The following is a 15,384-nucleotide window of genomic DNA, read 5'->3' as shown; positions in this document are numbered from 1 at the left end:
GGACGAGCCCTTCTCTGTTTTCTCGCCTCGGGGGTTGATGTGCGAACCTAGCAATTAGGCCTCAAAGAGTGCATTACACACGCACAGTCATCGGAAAGGAAACTCAGAAGGCCTGCATTTGGCCTGGCCCTCGCTGCCCTTTTGATTGTGGTTCTGGGGTCTGGAGGGCGGTGGACACCCCAGGCAGGTCCCCTGCCAGGCCAAGAGAAGGCCCCTCCACCAGCCTCCGAGTCCATCCTCCGGCCTCAGTGGAGGAGGCCTGCGATTACACACCTGCACCACGAGCCCATCTTAAATATACGATACAGGATATGTGTGTGTGTGTGTGTGTATAGAAATGTTTGTATATAATATCTATAATGTACACAGGTACTCAACAGGAGGGCCCATCCATCCTCTCATCAAAGCGGGGATAACCGCTTTATTAAAACAGTTGCAGAGAATTGATCCTGAGTACAACAGACAGATAAATACTCCACCCCTCCACCACACCTTCCGCTTTCAATGGAAGCGTAGAAGCGTAGAGTCCTGGCCCCCTTCCGCTGGCTCATGGTTCTCCGGTTTGCCAGGGTCCCCACCCAGGCCGGATAAAGAGGATTTTGATCCTGGAATCTCGGTTTTACTGGTGGAAGACTGAGCCTTCACAGACCCTCCCACCTCCCAAAGCTCTCTGTCTTTGCAGCTGTGGCTTTGCTGAATGTTCACCACTGGATGAACCGCAAGCTGTGCTGAATAGGAACACTGTCCCGAGTGGGCAAGTGTCCTGGAAGAAATGCCCAAACCCATTCCCAGGCCACCTTGGAGCTACCAGTCCTCAGGCATTCCTTCTGGCCTGCATACAAGAGGAAGCTAAAGATCTGCCCCAGTGGCCTAATGGATAAGGCACTGGCCTCCTAAGCCAGGGATTGTGGGTTCGAGTCCCACCTGGGGTAGGCTTCTTTGGCAGTGTTTTCTGGTGTTGTTCCCTTTTGGAATGTAGAAATTAGTAACATGTAAAAAAGCAAGTGACCAAAAAAAAAAAAAAAAGCAAGTGACAGAATTGGGGGCAAAGATGAATTTGACGAATTGCAAACTGAGAAGACTGTAGGACCACCGTTCAACATGACACAAATTCTATCGTGTCCAGAGTGGACATCTCTCCACTCCACATTTGGCAAAGACTTCATGACTGAGAGCAGGTCGGTAGTTTTGCCAAGATCATATAACTGGAGATGGCGCAGCTGGGGAACGGGGTTCAGGTGTGTGAAGCTGCACAGGTTGCGTTAGTATCTATGTAAGTTCACATGCTTCCCAACACACACACCACCGACTGTGAGTGGAGAATAAAACACAGGATTGTCACTTTCTGTATCCAAAGGGTTGTTGCCAATGGTTCCTCTCAGGATTGGATTACTTTCATTGATGCCAAGTCATGAAGTAAGAATTGCGTAACTGAGCTGGAAGGTCTATTCTCGGCACTGAGCTCCAGAGACTCGAGGAAGAGACAGGACAATTACCCTGCACTCATCTTTAACAAGGCCCTCAGGGAACTTGGCCCTAGTGGCCGCCAGGGCTCCTGTGCAGAGCCTGCCCGGCGATCTCCCACACGTCCTCTGCTGCCCGCAGCTGAGTCCACACACTCCATGCAGGCTTAGCTTGAAAACACTGACAAGTCCTCCCGCAGAGCCACGATGTCTGGCCAGGCCTGACCGAATGAAGCAGGCCCAGAACTTCAGATGGCTGAGGCTGCCCTTCGTCTGGGTAAGTGTTAAGTGTCATGAGTAACGGGTGGAGCCACACAGGGCTCTCTGCTTCTTTTGAGTAGAGCCGTCAGAGCAGTTAGAAAGTCATCAGCTTCTGTCAGGACCCATGTCGGCCTTGCCTTTTTTCCAAGACCTTGATCATGAGGGACACAAATTGGCTTCGTTTCTGTGCAAACCTCCGGCTTATTTCCTCTTTAATATTACACAATAGGCTCAGGGAGCCCATGCTTTATAAACAAGATATAAAATTATTGAGCCGGCGCCGGTGGCTCACTCCTGTCATCCTAGCTACTCAGGAGGCTGAGATCTGAGGATCATGGTTCAAAGCCAGCATCTGGGAGACCCTTATCTCCAATTAACCACTAGAAACCAGAAGGGGCACTGTGGCTCAAGTGGTAGAGCGCTCGCCTTGAGCTGAAGAGCTGAGGGACAGCGCCCAGGCCCAGAGTTCAGGCCCCATGACTGACAACAGAAAAACAAAAATAAATAAAGTTATTGACAAGAAGGCAGGAGGAATATCATTGTTATTAATATTATTGACACTCAGTTACCCATAGAGGCGCAGGTAGTAAGGTGTGACCTGCTCAGATCCAGAGGAGGAAGCAGGAGGCTTAGTATATGTTTGTTTCCATGACAACTGCTTCACATATGTTCTCTGGTACTCATCAACAAGGCTGAGGTCTCTCGTTTTTTTTCTTTTTGGTCCAGTTGTGGGGCCTGAACTCTGGGCCTGAGCACTGTGTCCCTCAGCTCTTCAGCTCAACTTCCGGCTTTTTTTCTTTTTGCTTATGTGGTGCTGAGGAATCAAACCCACGGCCTCAGGCATGCAAGGCAAGCGCTCTACCACTGAGCCAACTTCCCAGCCTCTTGTTTTTTTTCTTTTTGTTCTTGAACTCTGGGCCTGGGCGCTGTCCCTCAGCTCTTCAGCTCAAGGCTAGCGCTCTACCACTTGAGCCACAGCGCCACTTCTGGTTTTCTGGTGGTTTATTGGAGATAAGAGTCTTGTGGACTTTCCTGCCCAGGCTGGCCTTGAACCTCGATCCTCAGATCTCAGCCTCCTGAGTATCTGGGATGATAGGCATCAGCCACCATTACCAGGCAGCTGAAGTCTCTTTATTAAGAGACTTATAACTGTGGTGTTTTTTTTTTTTAATTTTAAATCATGCTATTTAAAAACATGAGGTGGTCATAAAACTTTCAACCAGCCCAAAGGATTAAAGAATGACACCTCAGCCTGTCTCCGGTGCCCTGCCCAGCCATAAACTAAACATACTTTGCTAATCAAGAGATGGAGCTTACAGAAAGCCGGCCACTGGCCGCAACCAGTGATCAAACGTCTAATGTCCAAGTATGTCTCAGCTCACCCAGTCTTCCTGCAATCTTGTTTTCTGTTTGTTTGTTTGGCTAGTACCAAGGTTTGAATGCAGGGCTTAACTCCTGCTCAGATGATGCCTTGCCACTTGAGTCACACCTCAGCCCAGCTTTTTCCTGGTTATTTTGGAGAGGCAATGTCATGGACATATCTGCCCAGGCTGATTCCTGAATGAAATCCTCTGGAGTCCACGTTCCTTAGTAGCTGAGATTATAGGCATGAGCCACTAATACCGGACTATGCTGCTGCTGCTGCTGCTTTTGCTGCTGCTTCTGCTTCTTCTTTTTCTTCCTCCTCCTCCTCCTCCTCCTCTTCCTCCTCCTCCTTCTCTTCTTCTATGTGCTAGTACTGGGGATGGAACTCAGGACATGGGTGCTGTCCCTGAGCTTTTGTGCTTTTTGTTGATTAAATGGAGATGAGTCTCAAGGACATTCCTAGGCTGGTTTTGAAATGTGATTTTCAGATCTCAGCCTCCCGAGTAGCTAGGATTACAGGCGTGAGCCACCGGCGCCTGAGTCTGCAATCTGATGTTTTATATCCGCCATCCCTTCTAGGACCTGTAAACTTGCCCATTTTCTCTGTCTCCAGAACCAGGCTGTCAGCACTATGAGAGCTGCAAACCGGTCCAGCGTGTCGGAGTTCCTGCTCCTGGGACTGTCCAGGCAGCCCCAGAAGCAGCAGCTCCTCTTCCTGCTCTTCCTCACCACATACCTGGCCACCGTCCTGGGAAACCTGCTCATCGTGCTGGCCGTCAGCACAGACGCACGCCTGCGCAGCCCCATGTACTTCTTCCTCAGCCAGCTGTCCTGCGTGGATGTCTGCTTCTCCTCCACCACGGTCCCCAAGGTGCTGGCCAACCACATCCTCGGGACTCACACCATCTCCTACCCTGGCTGTCTCACGCAGATGTATTTTGTTTTTGTTTTTGTTGACATGGACAACTTCCTTCTGGCCGTGATGGCCTATGACCGCTTTGTGGCCATCTGCCAGCCCTTACATTACACAGCGAAGATGACTCCTCAGCTCTGTGCGCGGCTGCTCTCTGGGTCCTGGGTCGTTGCCAGCCTCAACGCGCTGTTGCACACCCTGCTGATGGCGCGGCTGTCCTTCTGTGCGGACAATGCCATCCCGCACTTCTTCTGCGACGTGACGCCCCTCCTGAAGCTCTCCTGCTCAGACACGGGCCTCAACCGCCTGATGATTCTCACTGAGGGCTCCGTGATCATGATCGCCCCCTTCGTGTGCATCCTGGCCTCCTACGTCCTCATCGCCGGCGCTGTCCTGAGAGTCCCGTCCCCCAGGGGAAGGTGGAAAGCCTTCTCCACCTGCGGCTCCCACCTGGCCGTGGTCTGTCTCTTCTATGGCACCATCATCGCTGTGTATTTCAACCCTTCGTCCTCACACTCCGCGGAGAAAGACACAGCAGCCACAGTGCTGTACACAGTGGTCACCCCCATGCTGAACCCCTTCATCTACAGCCTGAGGAACAGGGATTTGAAAGCAGCTCTCAGGAGAGTGGTGGGTAGGAAGACGTTTTCAATGTGAGGAAAGGATGCAGCCTGCCTGGCACCGTGGCTCCTGTTTGTAATCCTAGCTAGGGGGAGGGGGAAATGGGGAGGGCAGAGGTTCAAGCCCAGCCTGAGTAAAAGGTTTGTGAGATTCCATTAGAAGCACACACACACACACACACACACACACACACACACACACACACACACACACACAACCTAGGCATGGTGGTATGATCTTATCTTCCTAGCCATGTATAATGGCATAAAATAGGAAGAGTGAAGTCCAGGCTAGGAAACCAGAGAGTCTACCTGGAAAATAACTAAGAAAAAAGAAATAGAAAAGCAGCAGCAGCAGCAGCAGCAGCAAAGAACACACTGATTCTTGTTCCTAATCTTGTTCCTAAGCAACTGCACTTTTACCAGTTGAGTCCAATGAAGTAGTTTATGCACAGGTAGTTTGGAAGCTGTGGGATGGGCGAGATGGGACAGAAAATGAAGCAACTGTTGGTGTCCTGGTGCCTTAGTGCCCTGGTGCTTCTGTGAAGCAATGGTACTTGATTAACGGATTGGTTGATTGGTGGGTTGATTGATTGATTGGCAGTGTTGGAGTGTGGAGTCAGGCCTGCACTTGCCTGTGCTCCTCCGTTTGAGCCGTACACCCAGGCTGTTTTTGGCTTTATTTGTGGAATAGGTCCGGACTTGAGTCCTCCTCCTGACACTGAAATCTCCATGCTCAGTCTTTAATTAGTTGAGATGGTCTTGCACAGTTTTGCCCCTGGTGTGGCCTTGAACCATGGTTGTCTCCATCTGTACTTCCAAATAGGCTAAGATTCCTGATGATTAGTAGCTAGGATTACAGCTGTGAGCCACCAGCACCTGAGTCTGCAACCTGAGGTTTTATATTCACCATCACTTCTAGGACCTGCAAGCTTGCCCATTTCCTCCCTGTTTTGTTCTCTTTCGCTGTGTCACTGCATGAGACTTTGCACTCACACAGCCAATACTGCCGATGTTCTTTTTTTTTGTGTGTGTGTTGGTCGTGGGGCTTGAACTCTGGGCCTGGGCGCTGTCCCTCAGCTCTTCAGCTCAAGGCGAGTGCTCTACCACTTGAGCTACAGCACCACTTCCGGTTTTCTGGTGGTTTATTGGAGATAGGAGTCTCACGGTCTTTCCTGCCCGGGCTGGCTTTGAACCATGATCCTCAGATCTCAGCCTCCTGAGTAGCTAGGATTACAGGCGTGAGCCACCAGCGCCCGGCCCTGCCGATGTTCTTAATCCACGCACTTGTGGACACGCCAGACGGTAAAAATAGGACACTGTAGAACATTCGAGGATAGATAAAACCAACAAGGTAACTCCAACTCTTTTGTACTAGTGATGGTTGTAAAAAGGGCTTCCTTGTGATATTTCTACACACACACACACACACACACACACACACACACAATGCATTGATCCTATTCACCCTGGCTGTTATGTTCTGTGGTCTTATCTTCCTCCTTCTCTTTTTTCCTTACCATGTAAAGGTTTTCCTTATATGACCTTCATACATTCCTGTAAAGTACTTCATCATGTTCACCCCTCCATTAACCCTCCTTTCTCCTCTCCCCTCCTACTGGTTCAAGCATGTTTTCTTTTGTATTATTTTTAGGTTGAGACTTCATGAGAGAAAATATGCAATATTTGTCTTTCTCCATCTGGCTCATTTCACTTCATACAATGAGCTCCAGTTCCATCCATTTTCCTACAGACGTAATTTATGCTTCTTTATAATTGAATACTTCATGATGTATATACATATTATATTTTCTTTACACATTCATTAGCTAATGGGTGCCTGGATGGATTCCATTGCCTGGCAGTTGTAAATAGTGCTGCAATGCACATGGTGGGGGCAGTGTCTGCTGTATCTTGGCTGACACTGTTCTCAATATATGCCCAGGTCTTTTGTTAATTCATTCCTAGAGTTTTTCTTTTTTTTCTTTCTTTTTTTTTTTTTGTCGGTCATGGGGCTTGAACTTTGAGCCTGGGCGCTGTCCCTCAGCTCTTCAGCTCAAGGCTAGCACTCTACCACTTGAGCCACAGCTCTGTTTTTTTGGAGGTTTATTGGAGATTAGAGTTTCACAGACTTTCCTGCCTGGGCTGGCTTTGAACCTCGATCCTCAGATCTCAGCCTCCTGAGTAGCTGGGATGATAGGTGTGAGCCACCGGTATTCAGCTCCTAGGGTTTTTTTAAGCTACTGTAAATAGGATTTTCTTGATTCATCCTGCCCCCCAGCCTGTTCATTATTGATAGAAAAGTTATTGAATTTTATATGTTCATTTTATATTCTGTTACTTTACCAAAAGTATTTATGAAACCTAAGAATTTTTTTGGTGGAGTCTTTAGGATCATTTAGGTATAGCATCTTATTGTAATAAGCACCCTGATTGTACATACCTATTCAACTATAACTCCATCTCTAAAACAGGACTACACCACCAACCAGGGAAATAAGTTCCTTGTGGTTTAAAATATTTAAAAATGGGGCTTGGAAGGTGGCTCAGTGGTAGAGCGCTTGCCTTGCATGCCTGAGGCCCTGGGTTCGATTCCTCAGCCCCATATAAGCAAAAAAAAGAAAAAAGCTGGAAGTGACGCTATGGCTCAAGTGGTAGAGCGTTAGCCTTGAGCTGAAGAGCTGAGGGACAGCGCCCAGGCCCAGAGTTCAGGCCCCACGACCGGACCCCCCCAAAAAATTTTAAATATGCTACCCTTACTCAAGGCTGTTTTGGCATTTGTTTCCATGTAACAATCATGCTGTCCTTACTCAAGGCTATGTTTTTCTTCTGAAACTTCTCACTTGGCTTGTAACTACCAAAAAGACAAAAAACAAAAACAAACAAACAAAAAAACCACAAACACAAAACTATTAAGGACTTTCTGCCCCTAAACAAAATAAGAAGGGAATAAGGAGCCCTAAAAACCAACTCAATACTATTACTTGGATATCCCAAAGACACAGTGTAATTGCTAGCCAGGTAATAAAGACTTTCTATTAACTGCACTCTCTGTCTGTGTGGTCTCTCCTGGAGTGTCACTTCATAATATTTGGAGGCCCCAGCGAGATTACCAGGAGACAAGACCCTGGATGCTGGGTTGTATTGGCTGGTGGCTGGGCACCAGGGAGTTAGACCAAGTCGATTCCTAAGGGAGGAACCACAGGAGACTTTCCAGGAGCCCAGGAACCATACTTATCTCCTCTCTACCAACCTGGAAGTCCCCAGGACTTCCAATCTAAATTGTTTTGGACATCACAGAAAGTCACTTGTTCTTGGAGACCTCCAGAGGTCAATTTGTGTGCTATAAGTATACCACTTACTTAAAAAAAAATCTTTACCAATAAAATCAATAAAAAATGAAAGCCAGCCCAACACCAAAACAACTATAATAAAACAAAAAAAGACTTAAAATTAAACACCAATTTTTAGCTGTGCCAGGCGGCCCCAACATAGGCTGCACTATACCAGACCATGCTCAAAACAAGCACCTGACATGTTGACAACTTTTATATCCTTTTATTTTATTTTTTAAAATTTCTTAAAGCCTTTACTTTTGAGACATAATGGATTAAAACCTTACACACATGGAAAAAGACAGACATGATCACAGTTGAACAGAATCTAGTCAGAAACATTTTAGTGACTGCCAGCTAATGGTGAAGCTGAAGTTCTGGGAGCCTGGCATGCTGCAGGGTCAAAGGAATGAGTGATTAGTACCCTCTCCTTCTTCCTCACCTCGTCTTCCACAGAATCCACACCAACCTCCTCATAATCCTTCTCTAAGGCAGCCATGTCCTCACGGGCCTCAGAAAACTCTCCTTCCTCCATCCCCTCACCCACATACCAGTGGACAAAGGCACGCTTGGCATACATCAGGTCAAACTTGTGGTCCAGGTGAGCGCAGGCCTCAGCAATGGCTGTGGTGTTGCTCAGCATGCACACAGCACGCTGTACCTTGGCCAGGTCTTCACCAGGAGCCACAGTGGGAGGCTGGTAATTAATGCCAACCTTGAAACCAGTGGGACAGCCATCCACAAACTGGATGCTGCGCTTGGTCTTGATGGTGGCAATGGCAGCATTAACATCTTTGGCAACCACATCACCACGGTACAACAGGCAGCAGGCCATGTATTTACCATGGGCCAGGGTCACATTTCACCATCTGGTTGGCTGGCTCAAAGCAAGCATTGGTGATCTCTGCTACAGAAAGCTAAAAATATGGAACGCTTCACGAATTTGTATGTCATCCTTGCGCAGGGGCCATGCTAATCTTCTCTGTATCATTCCAATTTTAGTATATGTGTTGCCGAAGCGAGCACTCCTATCCATTTATTGATATGAACTTACTTAGCCTCCTCTGACTAATTTTGGTTTGCCAGGTAATAGTGTCACTATTTCTATTTGCTTTCACTCTTCGTTTGCTTGGAATATATTTGTCTTCCTTTCAGCTTAAGCCTAAGTTTTTTTGCCAGTGAGGTGAGTTTCTTGTAGGGAATGTGCAGTGGGGTCCCATTTGTCTTTTATTCTTCCATATGTGTGATTCTTCTACATCTTCTTTAGTGGTCATGAATACCTTCCCTTTTTGTTTATTATGGACAGTTTTTTTTAATGTATTCTTCATGTATGAAGGATAGCTTTGTCAGATTCAGTAATCTAGCTTGGCAGTTATTTTCTTTCAGAGCTTGAAGTACATTATTTCATACTCTCCTTGTTTTTAGAGTTTCAGTTCTGAAATCTGCTGCTATATTCATTATGTTATATTGGTGACTTATAAGTGACTTGGCACTTCTTCCTTGACTCAACATTGTTTCCTTATTCTGTATATTTAATGTTTTATATGCTATGGAGAGGCTATTTTTGGTCTTGCCTGGTCACAATGTCATCTTTTTCTCAAAATTTAAGATAGTTTCTGCTGTTGTATTTATTTTATTGTATTTTATTTTATACCTTCAGTTTGCACTTCTTCATCTTCTATGCTCATGATCCATAGATTTCATCTTTTCATACTATCATCTAGTAGTTATAAGAGAGGATTTGATTTAGACATGTCCACATTTGATTACAATTTATCAGATTAATAGTTTTCATAATTCTCTCTTTCCTTATTTTTTTGACAGTCCTGGGTCTTGAACTCAGGGCCTGGGCCTTGTCCCTGAGATTCATTTGCTCAAGGCTAGCACTTTACCACTTGAGCCACAGTGCCACTTCTGGCTTTTTCTGTTTATGTGGAACTGAGGAATCAAACCCAGAGCTTCATGAATGCTAGGCAAACATTCCACCACTAGTCACATTCCCAGCTCCCCTCCTTATTTCTTAAAACATTTCCAATAGGTTTCATTATCCTAACATACATATATATAACATACATTCACTCTTTGTGTACCTCTCTAGGTTTAGTGTTCAATGGAGGTTTCAGATGACTGGTATGTTTTAGTTGTATTTTATTTATTTAGTTTTCTTTTCTTGTTTTGGTGGTCCTGGGGTTTGAACTCAGGGCTGTGTCCCTGAACTTTTTGTTCAAGTCTAGATTTTACCACTTGAGCCACAGTGCCACTTCTGGCTTTTCCTGAGTAGTTTATTGGAGATGAAGCTCATGGACTTTCCTGCCCAGCCTGGCTTTGAACCGCTATCCTCAGGTCTCAGCCTCCTGAATAGCTAGGATTATAGGCATGAGCCACTGGCACCTGGCTATATTCTTGTTTTTGTTTTGTTTTGTTTTTTGGTAATATGCAATAGATTAATGTTTTAGAGTTTCATTTAAATTCTTAGCACTATTTATACTACTGGGGTCTTATAAAAATATAAATTTGTTGTAATCATTCTCAGGGACCTTTATAACTTTGATTATCCTTAATGCTCATATCATAGCACTATTATTTCCAGCTTTATCTAAAGCTCTGAATATATACATTTAGGTAAGCAGACTCACTGGCTGGCTTTATTTTATTGTTTGCTAAATTTGTCTTTTTTTGGGGGAGGGTCTGGTGTGGGGCCTGAACTCTGGGCCTGGGCGCTGTCCCTCAGCTCTTCAGCTCAAGGCTAGCGCTCTACCACTTGAACATCAGCCCCATTTCTGGCTTTTTTCTTTTTCCTTATGTGGTGCTGAGGAATCGAACCCAGGACCTCAGGCATGCAAGGCAAGCGCTCTACCACTGAGCCACCTTCACAGCCCCTAAATTTGTCTTTATTTATGTTCTAATTGACCTATCTTAAGTTCGGGTATTTTGTCTTCATCCAGTCTACTGACAGGGCTTTTAACTGAGTCTAAATTTGATTCATTGAGCTTCTCATTTCCAGAATTTCAATCTGAGTTTTTTTCATTTATCTTTCACATTCTAAATTGTCTTCTTCATTTCTCTTTTCTTTTTTGGTAATACTGGGATTTGAACTCAGGATTTTGTACCTGTTACATCGGCACAGGCACTCTACTGCTTGACCTCTGTCTCCAGACCTTTCCTCTCTGCTTATGTTTGAGAGAGCAGCTCAGATTTTGTTGGATAAACTGGAAAGAGATCCTTTACCCCCTGCCAAGCCTGGGCTGTGATTCTCCTTCCAGTGTTCCTTATGTTGTTGGAAATGACCAGCATGCATGATGATGCCCAGCCATTGTTTCCCTATACTTAGGATAACAGGTATGGGCCTATGCATCCTAAGTGGCTGGGATTACAGGCATGATCCACTGATACTTAGCTTCCAGATATCTTTCTATGACGCACATAGCCCACAAAACTGATCATTCCAACATGGATGCATTTAATGGAACAAAGAATAAATTAAAAGCACACTAGAACAATAGTCTATAGTCAATATACAGGTTAAATAGAAATGTGCGTTGAGGGGCTGGGGAAGTGGTTTAGTGGTAGAGTGCTTGCCTTGCATGAATGAGACCCTGGGTTCGATTCTTCAGCACCACATAAGTAGAAAAAGCCAGACGTGGTGCTATGTCTCAAGTGGTAGAGCGCTAGCCTTGAGCTGAAGAGCTGAGGGATAGCACCTAGACCCAGAGTTCTGGCCCATGACCGACAAAAAAAGGAAAGAAAAGAAAAGAAATGTGCGGTGACCCTGACCAGAAGCGTGTATGATGGAAACCATTTGTCGTGCTATCCTTTCTACACTTTTCTCGCAATTCTCTCCAAAGTAGGCAAGCTGCTGATAGAATTGTCCTCCCTTTGCCTGGAATTTCCTCCCATACTTTCCTTCTGACACTCATCTCCATTTTGGAGAAATAACCTACACTGGTTTAAGAGTCAACTCCTTCATTAACCTCCTCCAATTCTGCCCCAAAGGCTTACATACTGTCAGCTGTGGAGGTGGGGAATAATGGGAAGAAGCTAGGTCCTGGGGACATGCCGGGTTTTTTTTGTCAGCCATGAGGCTTGAACTTAGGGCCTGAGCACTGTCCCTGAGCCTGTTTGTGTTCAAGGATAGCACTCTACCACTTAAGCCATAGTGCTACCTCTGGTTTTTGAGTGGCTACTTCAAGATATGAGCGTCACAGGGACTTTCCTGCCTGAGCTCTCAAACCACAATCCTCAGATGTCAGCCTCCTGAGTTGTTCGGATTACAGGTGTGAGCCACCAGCACCTAGCTAGACATGCCTTTTAAGAACATATTGGGATTCTATCTCTTCCCTTACTATCTGTTTTCCTTCCCTGTTCATGCTGTAGTTAGCTTTCTTTTTGTTAGGACTTGCTATGGTGTACAGGCTGGGCTTGACCTTAAGGTCCTTTTACTTCAGCCTCCTAAGTCCTAGGAATAGAGGCACAGACCATGACACCCTTCTGTGTCTTTGCTTTTTTGACCCCTTCTAGGCTGAGGAGGGTTGGGTTTTGACATTTTGGCCAAATTGCATAGTGATATGGACTATCTACTCCTCAAGCAGCGTTCCAAATACTCTGGTCTAACCTAGTGTGCTAAGAGGGAGGAGAGATGGTATAAACATGGTTCCTGGACCATACAGACTGTGCATCAGGGGGGTCCATTCCCAGGAAAGAGTAAACCATTTCACTTGGAGAAATACTCTCCAAAAAACATCTACAATGGAGCTTTGCTGGATTCTCATACAGACTCACTCTTTAGAAATGGACTATTTATCTGAAATACAGTTGAAGCCCATCTCAAAAAGTGTTGTTAATATTCCGCTCTGAAAACTGGGGATGAGACGTCCTACCTGCCTTCCCACGTCGGTGGACACACCCTGTCACCAACCTGATGAGAGACGGGGACCTGCGGATGTGTTTAGACCAGGGACTTGTCTCTATCCCTAATAGGTTTAAGTTTCCACCCAACAGTAACATCTACAGTTTGACAATATTTCTTTGTCATCATTGTTTGGTCCAACGGGGCCAACGGAATAAGGAAGGCCAATTATTTTCTTCTTGTCTCTAATGAGGCTCTTAGGAATTCTGGTCCCAGTGGCCAAAGCGGCTCCTCCAAATGCCTGATCCACAGCTGCCCTGCAGAGAAGAGTCACACCAGGTCAGCACCACAGTCCCAGAAGATAAAAACGCTAACCAGGACAATGGGCAGCGACAGCAGCAGACTACCGAGGTAAGGTTTACAGCAAGAGACTTAATGTTGTAATTCTTTTAGGAAAATTCTTTGTTACATATCTCAGACCCAGGAAGTAGTAAGCGGAGTCTTCTGTCTGTGGGTTCTCACTTCAGACGCACTCAGTAGTAGCTAACCCAATTCGTGTCCCTTCGTATGAGCTGGTGGGGATGGGTCAGAGTGGGAAGAACAGAAGAACAATCAAGCCGAGATACACAGACACAGAGTTTGTATGTGTTTTCAATGTTAAAAGTATGAAAGAAAAATCATGGTGGCAAGTAGAGAAAATAGTAGCATCGAGTATTGGCAGGCTGTCTAGCTGTGGGGGCACACTTGTTTTAAGAAGCTGCCTGAACTGCTTTGCGGTTGTGCTGCTGTCTATGACCTGATCACATCCTAACTACCCCTGCCTAATTTTGGACCTGGATGCCCTCTATTCTTCTCCGCATAGACCATGAAGGGCGCAAACCAGTCAGCCATCTCGGAGTTCCTCCTCCTGGGACTGTCCAGGCAGCCCCAGAAGCAGCAGCTCCTCTTCCTGCTCTTCCTCACCACATACCTGGCCACCGTCCTGGGAAACCTGCTCATCGTGCTGGCCGTCAGCACAGACGCACGCCTGCGCAGCCCCATGTACTTCTTCCTCAGCCAGCTGTCCTGCGTGGATGTCTGCTTCTCCTCCACCACGGTCCCCAAGGTGCTGGCCAACCACATCCTCGGGACTCACACCATCTCCTACCCTGGCTGTCTCACGCAGATGTATTTTGTTTTTGTTTTTGTTGACATGGACAACTTCCTTCTGGCCGTGATGGCCTATGACCGCTTTGTGGCCATCTGCCAGCCCTTACATTACACAGCGAAGATGACTCCTCAGCTGTGTGCGCGGCTGCTCTCTGGGTCCTGGGTCGTTGCCAGCCTCAACGCGCTGTTGCACACCCTGCTGATGGCGCGGCTGTCCTTCTGTGCGGACAATGCCATCCCGCACTTCTTCTGCGACGTGACGCCCCTCCTGAAGCTCTCCTGCTCAGACACGGGCCTCAACCGCCTGATGATTCTCACTGAGGGCTCCGTGATCATGATCGCGCCCTTCGTGTGCATCCTGGCCTCCTACGTCCTCATCGCCGGCGCTGTCCTGAGAGTCCCGTCCCCCAGGGGAAGGTGGAAAGCCTTCTCCACCTGCGGCTCCCACCTGGCCGTGGTCTGTCTCTTCTATGGCACCATCATCGCTGTGTATTTCAACCCTTCGTCCTCACACTCCGCGGAGAAAGACACAGCGGCCACAGTGCTGTACACAGTGGTCACCCCCATGCTGAACCCCTTCATCTACAGCCTGAGGAACAGGGATTTGAAAGAGGCTCTCAGGAGAGTGGTTCTTACTGATGGCTGTACCACAGTTCTGTCAACCAAGCAATCTTCGCTATGTCACTGATGTACTGTGGTGTGTTTGTCAAAGTGTTTAATGAGCTGGAATAAATGCGCCAAGTCTGCTTATTTACAATCTTGCTCTTCTAAATTTTTCAGGGAAAGCTGGCTTCCAGAGCTCACAATGGGAGGCTAGAGGGGCAGGAGTAGGGAGCCAGCCTGGCTGCTGAGCCAGCCCCAGGCCTATCTGGGTTCTATATTGAGACCCTATCTTAGAGAAAGAGAGAAATACAGGAAGGGGTGCTGTAGCTCGAAGTAGTAGAGCGCTGGCTTTGAGCAACAAAGCTCAGAGACAGCACGCGGATCCGGGTTCAAGGCCTATGACAGACAAAAATACAAGCATGATCCTTGTTTCCACATGCTTTATGTTAAATATTCTTATATTACATTACATTTTCTTCTTTCTACCTGGGTATGTAATTCAGTGGTGCAGCATTTCACAGTATTACAAAAGCTTTCGGTTTGATTCCCAGGGCCACCAAAAAACATGGCAGTTTTCCTTCCTTCCTTCTTCCTTCCTTCCTCCCTCTCTCCCTCCCTCCCTCCCTCCCTCCCTCCCTCCCTTCTTCTTCTGGAAGTTGATTTTGAGGGCTTGATCCCTAAACTGCCCAGAAAAGTCTTTCTCAGTGACATCACTTTGAAAGCTTACGTTTCACTCAGGTGTTTACACTTTTTTTTTGGGGGGGGGGTTCCGGTTGTGGGCCTGAACTCTGGGCCTGGGCGCTGTCCCTCAGCTCTTCAGCTCAAGGCT

General features: G+C 46.8%; 3 protein-coding genes and 1 non-coding gene across 4 annotated transcripts; 3 read left to right on the top strand and 1 right to left on the bottom strand.

Annotated features, from left to right (window-relative positions):
* Positions 1–859: 859 nt before the first annotated feature.
* Trnar-ccu lies at positions 860–932 on the top strand. Its single transcript has one exon. It is a non-coding gene; the product is annotated as a tRNA-Arg (tRNA).
* Positions 933–3,720: 2,788 nt separating this feature from the next.
* LOC105981973 (olfactory receptor 1F1-like) lies at positions 3,721–4,659 on the top strand. Its single transcript, XM_013011338.1, has one exon. It carries the CDS (start codon positions 3,721–3,723, stop codon positions 4,657–4,659), a length of 939 nt encoding a protein of 312 aa, XP_012866792.1.
* A 3,641-nt stretch (positions 4,660–8,300) lies between these two features.
* Positions 8,301–8,870, bottom strand: LOC105981880 (tubulin alpha chain-like). The gene is given in 2 exon segments (XM_013011229.1): positions 8,301–8,807; positions 8,809–8,870. Coding segments are annotated over 2 exon segments (525 nt in total). The 5' UTR covers positions 8,827–8,870.
* Positions 8,871–13,668: 4,798 nt separating this feature from the next.
* Positions 13,669–14,640, top strand: LOC105981879 (olfactory receptor 1361-like). The gene has a single exon (XM_013011228.1). It carries the CDS (start codon positions 13,669–13,671, stop codon positions 14,638–14,640), a length of 972 nt encoding a protein of 323 aa, XP_012866682.1.
* Positions 14,641–15,384: the final 744 nt, after the last annotated feature.

Source organism: Dipodomys ordii, unplaced genomic scaffold (genome assembly GCF_000151885.1).
Source record: "Dipodomys ordii isolate 6190 unplaced genomic scaffold, Dord_2.0 Scaffold14, whole genome shotgun sequence".
Classification (NCBI taxonomy): domain Eukaryota; kingdom Metazoa; phylum Chordata; class Mammalia; order Rodentia; family Heteromyidae; genus Dipodomys; species Dipodomys ordii.
Note: the sequence above shows the minus strand (reverse complement) of the source record. Positions and strands in the feature narration are given on the sequence as shown.